Here is a 9,529-nt window from a genome sequence, read left to right on the forward strand (position 1 = left end):
TTGGGTCTGGTGTACTGCATCTTCCTCTTCACAATACCCCATAGATTTTCTATGTGGTTAAGGTCAGGTGAGTTTTCAGACCAATTAAGAACAGGGAGACCATGGTCCTTAAACCAGGTACTGGTAGCTTTGGCACTGTGTGCAGGTGCCAAGTCCTTTTTGAAAATGAAAACTGCATCTCCATAAAGTTGGTCAGCAGCAGGAAGCATGAAGTGCTGAAATTCCCTGGTAGACGGCTGCGTTGACCTTGGACCTCAGAAAACACAGTGGACCAACACCAGCAGATGACATGGCACCCCACACCATCACTGACTGTGGAAACTTTACACTGGACCTCAAGCAACGTGGATTCTGTGCCTCTCCTCTCTTCCTCCAGACCTTGATTTCCAAAGAAAATGCAAAATTTACTTTCATCAGAGAACATTACTGTGGACCACTCAGCAGCAGTCCAGTCCTTTGTGTCTTTAGCCCAGGGGCGAGACACTTCTGACAAGTGTCTTGTTCAAGAGTGGCTTCACACAAGGAATGCGACAGCTGAAACTCATGTCTTGCATATGTCTGTGTGGTGGTTCTTGAAGCACTGACTCCAACTGCAGTCCAGTCTTTGTGACTCTCCCCACATTTTTGAAAGGGTTTTGTTTCACAACCCTCTCCAGGGTGCGGTTATCCCTATTGCTTGTACACTTTCTTCTGCCACATCTTTTCCTTCCCTTCGCCTCTCTATTAATGAGCTTGGACACAGAGCTCTGTGAACAGCCAGCCTCTTTAGCAATGACCTTTTGTGTCTTCCTCTGTTTGTGTAAGGTGTCAGTGGTCGTCTTTTGGACATCTGTCAAGTCAGCAGTCTTCAACATGAGTGTGTAGCCTACAGAACTAGACTGAGAGACCATTTAAAGGCCTTTGCAGGTGTTTTGAGTTAATTAGCTGATTAGAGTGTGGCAGCAGGTTCAATATTGAACCTTTTCACAATATTCTAATTTTCTGAGAAACTGAATTTGAGGTTTTCATTAGTTGTCAGTTATAATCATCAAATTAAAAGAAATAAACACTTGAAATATCAGTCTGTGTGTAATGATGAATATAATAGGAAATGTTTTCCGGTTTGCAAGAGCACTGTTCGTTGCCTGACGTGGTTTTCCTCACACAAAATTATTTTCTCTGCTCGCAAATTTTTTACTGGCTCCGCTGGTATAGATTAGGCTAAATTTAAAATAAATAATTATTAATAAATAATTAAAATAATTTTAAATAAAAATTCCCCAAGGATGGAATTCTCTCGCCTGGGTATGCTCCGGACCCACCGCGTCCCTGAACTGTATACGAGGTTAAAGGCAGTGAACGAATGAATGTGTGAAACTGAAAATGTTCTAGCTTTCCCACTGTTACTAGCACTGTTCTAAGCCTTCTAATGGGTTACGTGCAGTATGATTATAGCTGAGCACTTGGGAGTGTTCATTCATTTATTTATTTATTATTTTTAATTCTTGTTAATTCATCTTTTTACTCTTTTTGCTTCTTTAAACGCTTGAGGAGGTAATGCCATAAGAATGTTTCAATAACACGACAAAGACATCATTACATTTATGTGGTAAGGAAATGTTATTGTTCCAGTGAAATCTTTCCTTGTGAATTTGAGTAATGTGAATACTATATGTGCATATATATGTTGTATAGTAATGAACAATTGGTGCATTCAGTCTATATTTTAGAAGGATGTCCTTGTCACAGTGTGACAATGTTAATATCACAATAAATAGAGATTGATCAATATAGAAAACTCTTTCATGAAATTTTTTTTGGCCATATCGCCCAGCTCTACTTGGTTGTGTGTTTTAAATGGATAAGACGGGAATAAGTGTTTCAAAACAAGTTTAGTTTATAAACCTAGCGCTAGCTTTAGCTTCGCATAGCTGTTTAAGATGGAAATGAATATTCAATAAGTAGCTGGAGACTCTTAAACAGACCCATTTAAGGTGGAACTAAACGCTTAAATACAAAAATTGTGAATAGGATGCAAGGATCTGCCTTTTAAACTGATGATTACGGTTGAAGGGAAAATAACACCAGCCTTGTCTAGTCTAAATTTTAATGTGGTGTAGATATTACTTTCTTGTAAATGCAGGGAAAATGGTGGTGGCTCTTTATATTTTTGCCCTCCCCTTAAGTAGGTAAATGTTTAGTGACATCACACGGTTTGTTTGCTTTAAACAGATAAAGTGGAATAACAGTTGCTTCAAAAAGCTTAAAAGCTATAGCGCTAGTTTCGGCTTTTAAGGTGAAACAGAATTCAAGAACCTGGCGAATAACGCCAATATGACTCATAAACCGACACATGTAAGGTGGAACAAAATGTTTGACTACAAAAATTGTGGATAAGATCTGCCTCCTAAACAACATTTATGGTGGAAAGGAAAGTTGATAAGTAACACCAGCCATGTCTAGTGGAAATATTTCAGGTGGATTTGGACAGATAAGTAAATGTGTATAATGGAGGGAAATCACGGCCACGTTCACTTATTTTGCGTAGATATAGATGTTATAGTGAATCGATGAACACTTTTCTGTGTAAATATGTTGATTATGGCACACTCTTCTTGTCTCTTGCTTGTTCGTTCAGTTTTCCTCAAACTGGCAACTGCTCGAACTTCACGTCTGAAGAGGAGGGGGAGGAGCTCTCCCCACTGTATTATAGTTTTTATTTAAATGCTTCGTGTCCGTATTACAGATTGCTTCTTTAAAGTCAGAGTCACTACATTTTTTTTTGTTCAGTGTACCAGCACAACACACACTAACACACCACCACCACGTCAGTGTCACTGCAGCACTGAGAATGATCCACCACCACATCACACCTGCTCTGTGGGGGTCCTGAGCGCTGAGGGACAGGGGGGTAAAAAATATTCAGAATAACTGAAGAACTACAAAGTGCTACTGTGTGGTCAGTGGAACTGGGTGAATGGGCAGAGTGTAGAAAACTGGAGGACAATGAAGTGACCAGTTGGTCTATGTGCCATAGAAATAAAATTGCAAGATTGTTTTCCCTTACCATTGCTTTGTGTTGAACTTGGTTCTTGTAGATGACTTTGGTCAGAAAAGGATTCTGAGATTTTCTGCTTTTCTCCTTTTCTGTTATGCTGATCTAAATACAAAATAAATACATACAATTTACACTAATGTAAATCACCAGCCTACAACTTTTAAATATAGTGCTTGTACAAAATAAGACTATTTCAAAGCCATCCTAAAACTGCAAGCCACATACTATAGTATACATTATATTTGGCCAAATGCGTTACACCATATACTTTTTTTAATGTTAAAACCAATTTAATTCATGGTGCAATATAATCTATAATTCTGATCAATGCACAAGCACAATGAAACAGCCTACTCCAAAAACACTAATCTGGAAATGTCAAAATAGGTATGAACGCAACAACCACATCAGAGTGCTTTACCAGGCAGAGAGGAAGAAGATATGTTAAACAAAAAGATCAGACAAAAAAAAAAAAAAAGTCACTCAAGACTGAATATATAATTTTGGCCTCAGCTATCAAATATACAACTTGTTAACCTAAGCTTACCATTTGGATCTGAGGTGCGTGGATTTTCTAAAGTTGATGGCTGAGGAGCTCTTGGGCTCTGGCTTTCCGGAAGGTCTTCTATCTCTGCCTCATCACTTGACGTATTAGCATCAGTGTCTTCAATTTCATCTAATCACGTATAGAACTGGTTAGTGAAAATGATCTTGCAAAATACAGGAGTATCAAAAACATTTCACTTTGCCAAATTATCATCACATTAAATGACCCACTGGACCTGATCTTACTGCACTTCCTAAATACTAGTTTTATAAATAAATTTTATGTTCCTCTACCTTTTGGATCAATTACGATGTCATCCAGCTGAACACCCTGGATTTCTGACAGTGCCCCTCTCTCCATTGCGATAAGAAGCTTGCTCATTTTAGCAAGTTGCAAAGTACTTTCAGGCAGACGGTAGTATTGACGATGAATCCTAATGTCATGACCCAAAAAGTTGGCAAGCTGATCCATTTCATTTTCTTTTAAATTTAACACTGTTGACAAAGTTGCAATCTGTTTACGTAACTTTGTTGATGAAAGAGCTGTTGGATTTCTTGCACCACAGGCTTCTGCATACTCACGCAAAGCATCCGATCCACGATAAGATGAGAGAGCATTTGGACGTGCAAAAAGGTGTACATTCTCACTTGGTACCTGACAAATTCTTCTTTTCTCAATGAGGAGATCCATGCAACTGACCATCTCTGGTGTCAACAGTACCGGCACCATCCTGCCCCTCTTTCCACGAATTTCCACCCTTTGAAAATGTTTACAGAGACTCTTTTCAAAATCGCTAAGCCCAGTTGCCAGGTCTTCGTGAATTGGTGACTGTTCTCTTGAAACATAGGACTCTAGTTTCAACCTTGCTGTTTCTCCACCCCTCCTTCTGTTAAAAAGTATGACTCTGGTAAGTGTCAGTTTGCATAAGCTTGCATAGCTTTTGACATCAGAATTTTCCTTCAGAGCATTCTTATATTTCTCCATCTCTGTTTTTAAAAAAGAATGCAACGTCTTCACATCTTCAGTGAATGGCAAAATTTGTGGCTTGTTCATTTTTGCCTCATTGAGGGTTGTTCCTGCTGCAGCTGAGATTGATTCGTTCCATTTATACTCTTGCAAAACTCTGAAGTTTCGCGCATCCTGAGCAAGCTGCTCTTGTCCCACCATTATTGCATTGCATTCCACAGAAGTTGCAATTTTTGCTAAACTATGGCCAAGTTTTAGAGCGAGTGAAGGAGTCTTGTATGTATTTGTTTCCTCACAGTGTCCAGCAACACTTCTCACTGCTTTGATGACATGGGGGAAATTGGATGGCAATACAAAATCTTCCATGCACTTCATAGGTGTCATTGTTCTTGCCTCAAACAGCAGACGTCCTACTTCTCTCATTTTTTGTCGAATGTAATCATTTTTTGTGGAACTTGGGTTGAGTTTGTTGAACATCTGTTCTCCCAACAGAAGTATGTATTTATCTTTCCTGATCAAATCAGAAATTTGATCATGCTTCATTTGGCATACGACTGTTTTCCAAAATCCTTTGGACAGATCGGGAGAAGGGGCAAATGCCATGTAACTGAGTGACTGCACATGCTTTTTGCCAGTGCTAGACTCATTAATACTGGAATTCTGTGGACAGTTTCTAATGTGCCTCCAAAGTGACTTTCTTGCATACAGACCCTGGCAGTGGATGCAATGTGTAAAGTCATGAGTGAATGCAGGTTTTTTAGGTCTCCTACAGGCCACCAAATCACCCTTACCCTCACTGGATACAACAGCATTGTGCACAAAATTTCCTCTGCTTATTAACAAACGCAGGCGCACTCGCCTCTCTTTTGATTTTTTATCAAAGCTGAATGCTTTAGCCACATCTGACTCATTGCGATGTACATACTGCAGATGCCTTGAAATTTTAGAGAATGGCTTCTCACAATATAGACAATACTGCTGCTTCTTATATCTCCAGCCTGTATTTGAGGATGGCATTGATGCTACATGAACAGAACTCTTGTTTTCTGTTTCTGTTAGAGAGATTAGATTTGAGGTGCTGACATTATTTCTTGCATTGCTGACCTCACTCTGGGTTCTGTTGTGTGGCTTGGATAATTTCATTTTGAGGTCACTGTTGTTTATGTTGACTTTCTCTTTGTTTCTCTTTAATTTCTTGTGGGAAACATGACTCTGAGAATCAGATGTGCTACAGCTAGAAGCCTCAGAAAGGTCACCATCTACATGTGGATCATAGTCGTCGTCACTATCCGTGTACTGCGAGTAGTCAGAGGAATCATCCATTTTAGTGAAAATCTATGAAAATGAAACCATAATTGTTTATTGAGCCATGAAAAAAACAAGTTTGGAGCCTTATCTTAAAAGACAATTCATTTTTCAACACAATAGTTAATGTTAAAAAGCCCATTATAGCTGATTTCTAACAAACCTGTCTTATAACATCTATTTGTGCTTCTAGAATTTCTGCTCTGTTCTTATGAGGCACGCAACAAGGCTGAAAGTAAAACAATAAAAAGCAAAATCCTCATCTCGAATTGTACTTTTCATAGAGATTTCTCGTGTAAAATAACTCTAGATGCTGTTTCTCTGCTGTGAGCAGAGAGAGAGAATCCTAACAGTGGACAGAGACATTTTTTCTTTTTTGTTTTTTTTTTTTAAAACAGGCTTCAGAAATGCATTAGATCAGTTCTGAGCACGCAAAACTACTGAAAAGCAGCAAATGATGAGGAAACATCCTCAGAGTTGTATATTAATAAAGGTGTGTTTCGATTAAAACCGTGAACGCCCCCTTTAACTACACCAAGATATTTTAGCCCAAAACAGTGCTGGAATTTTGGTGTCAGGACAATCGTTGGGTAAGGGCAGCACTGATGTAGTAGCCCTTAATGGAAAGAAATACTGAAATGCCTAGCTTACTATTATATGAAAATAGGTTCATTTTTTACCTGTGAAGCAGTAGCCTCCACTTTTGGCTCCTCGGTGGCCAAAGAAGTTTCAGGTTCAGCGCCGTACTTGGCAAGCTTTGCGCTCCGTATGATTCTGCTGTCAGTCTAAATGAATATAGGCATAGTAATATTAAAACAATAACAGAAAATGACCACAAAACTGACTATTAAAATCTAAAACAAGGATCAACAATAATTTATTCAAAGTGATTTACGCCAAGGTGTAAAATTAGGACACAACACACACCCCGTTTCTGGTACAGTCCAATGTCAGGACATTTGAGACTTCCCTCAGGTCAAAACATTTTACCCCAGAAAAGCCTTGGAGCATCATTATTAGGACAGTTATTTAATATTATTATTAAACTTAGTTTATAAATAGCTGTCCAAATAGAGTGTATGGATAATCCATTTCTACCTGTGCTGCCATGATTTCTGCTCTCCGCTCATGAGAAATCAGCGAAAGATCCGGACCTTCAGGTGATTTGTTAATGTTTTTGTCCTGCAAGGTGTGAGACAAAGACCAGTCAGACATTTCATGCTGCTTACTTTCATTGCTCATGGGAAAAAAACAAAATGACAACAATAAGGACTAAGAGAAGCAACAGCTTTCATTTTGGCAATATCGTTCACGTCATGATGCAAAATTAGGACCCGACACACACCCTTTGTCTGGTACGATGCAAATTCAGGACAATTTAGATATTAAAAGGGGACGTCTACGATTGTGGGGAAATGCTGTTCTCTCTGGTTTGTTTACACTCAGAAGCTGTGCGTCTTTTAAGGTGGAACAGTGTGTTTGGGGAAAAATAACTGATAGTACGCAGCTGAAGTTTGACTTGTCTGTAAGCTTGCTTTCACTATTTGAATTACCACAGAAACCCATATGTAACTCGAGCTGTAGAGTTTGTAATAATGTCGGTATGTGTTTTATTTCATGCAGTTTGCCATCTCCTGAATTTGGACAGTCCACCTTAAGAAATCCAAAACAGTAAAAATAAGTCAGTGTTACCCACCTATGGAACAGACACAGAGCATCATCCTCATCTCGAATTGTACTTTTCATAGAGATTGTATAGAGATTTCTCGTGTAAAATAACTCTAGATGCTGTTTCTCTGCTGCGAGCAGAGAGAGAGAATCCTAACAGTGGACAGAGACATTTTTTCTTTTTTGTTTTTTTTAAAAACAGGCTTCAGAAATGCATTAGATCAGTTCTGAGCACGCAAAACTACTGAAAAGCAGCAAATGATGAGGAAACATCCTCAGAGTTGTATATTAATAAAGGTGTGTTTCGATTAAAACCGTGAACGCCCCCTTTAACTACACCAAGATATTTTAGCCCAAAACAGTGCTGGAATTTTGGTGTCAGGACAATCGTTGGGTAAGGGCAGCACTGATGTAGTAGCCCTTAATGGAAAGAAATACTGAAATGCCTAGCTTAGTATTATATGAATATAGGTTCATTTTTTACCTGTGAAGCAGTAGCCTCCACTTTTGGCTCCTCGGTGGCCAAAGAAGTTTCAGGTTCAGCACCGTACTTGGCAAGCTTTGCGCGCCGCATGATTCTGCTGTCAGTCTAAATGAATATAGGCATAGTAATATTAAAACAATAACAGAAAATGACCACAAAACTGACTATTAAAATCTAAAACAAGGATCAACAATAATTTATTCAAAGTGATTTACGCCAAGGTGTAAAATTAGGACACAACACACACCCCGTTTCTGGTACAGTCCAATGTCAGGACATTTGAGACTTCCCTCAGGTCAAAACATTTTACCCCAGAAAAGCCTTGGAGCATCATTATTAGGACAGTTATTTAATATTATTATTAAACTTAGTTTATAAATAGCTGTCCAAATAGAGTGTATGGATAATCCATTTCTACCTGTGCTGCCATGATTTCTGCTCTCCGCTCATGAGAAATCAGCGAAAGATCCGGACCTTCAGGTGATTTGTTAATGTTTTTGTCCTGCAAGGTGTGAGACAAAGACCAGTCAGACATTTCATGCTGCTTACTTTCATTGCTCATGGGAAAAAAACAAAATGACAACAATAAGGACTAAGAGAAGCAACAGCTTTCATTTTGGCAATATCGTTCACGTCATGATGCAAAATTAGGACCCGACACACACCCTTTGTCTGGTACGATGCAAATTCAGGACAATTTAGATATTAAAAGGGGACGTCTACGATTGTGGGGAAATGCTGTTCTCTCTGGTTTGTTTACACTCAGAAGCTGTGCGTCTTTTAAGGTGGAACAGTGTGTTTGGGGAAAAATAACTGATAGTACGCAGCTGAAGTTTGACTTGTCTGTAAGCTTGCTTTCACTATTTGAATTACCACAGAAACCCATATGTAACTCGAGCTGTAGAGTTTGTAATAATGTCGGTATGTGTTTTATTTCATGCAGTTTGCCATCTCCTGAATTTGGACAGTCCACCTTAAGAAATCCAAAACAGTAAAAATAAGTCAGTGTTACCCACCTATGGAACAGACACAGAGCATCATCCTCATCTCGAATTGTACTTTTCATAGAGATTGTATAGAGATTTCTCGTGTAAAATAACTCTAGATGCCGTTTCTCTGCTGCGAGCAGAGAGAGAGAATCCTAACAGTGGACAGAGACATTTTTTCTTTTTTGTTTTTTTTAAAAACAGGCTTCAGAAATGCATTAGATCAGTTCTGAGCACGCAAAACTACTGAAAAGCAGCAAATGATGAGGAAACATCCTCAGAGTTGTATATTAATAAAGGTGTGTTTCGATTAAAACCGTGAACGCCCCCTTTAACTACACCAAGATATTTTAGCCCAAAACAGTGCTGGAATTTTGGTGTCAGGACAATCGTTGGGTAAGGGCAGCACTGATGTAGTAGCCCTTAATGGAAAGAAATACTGAAATGCCTAGCTTAGTATTATATGAATATAGGTTCATTTTTTACCTGTGAAGCAGTAGCCTCCACTTTTGGCTCCTCGGTGGCCAAAGAAGTTT

General features: G+C 38.9%; 1 protein-coding gene across 1 annotated transcript; it reads right to left on the reverse strand.

Moving 5' to 3' along the window:
* Positions 1-49: 49 nt before the first annotated feature.
* Positions 50-6,633, reverse strand: LOC136684767 (uncharacterized). Its single transcript, XM_066659243.1, has 5 exons — positions 6,536-6,633; positions 3,878-5,885; positions 3,585-3,713; positions 3,047-3,139; positions 50-378 (listed from the first exon to the last, which is right to left on the reverse strand). The coding sequence occupies exons 2-5, from the start codon at positions 5,871-5,873 to the stop codon at positions 50-52; spliced, it is 2,547 nt and encodes an 848-aa protein (XP_066515340.1). The 5' UTR covers positions 5,874-5,885; positions 6,536-6,633.
* Positions 6,634-9,529: the final 2,896 nt, after the last annotated feature.

The sequence above is a fragment of the Hoplias malabaricus genome, unplaced genomic scaffold (genome assembly GCF_029633855.1).
Source record: "Hoplias malabaricus isolate fHopMal1 unplaced genomic scaffold, fHopMal1.hap1 scaffold_486, whole genome shotgun sequence".
Classification (NCBI taxonomy): domain Eukaryota; kingdom Metazoa; phylum Chordata; class Actinopteri; order Characiformes; family Erythrinidae; genus Hoplias; species Hoplias malabaricus.

Bases quoted from the DNA above. Each gene is read 5' to 3' on its own strand.
- LOC136684767 (XM_066659243.1), bottom strand. From the start codon at position 5,873: ATGGATGATTCCTCTGACTACTCGCAGTACACGGATAGTGACGACGAC. The intron at 3,714-3,877 runs GTAGAGGAACAT...ATACGTGATTAG, and splicing joins CATCGTAATTGATCCAAAAG to ATGAAATTGAAGACACTGAT. The intron at 379-3,046 runs GTAAGGGAAAAC...TTGGAAATCAAG, and splicing joins AAGTTCAACACAAAGCAATG to GTCTGGAGGAAGAGAGGAGA.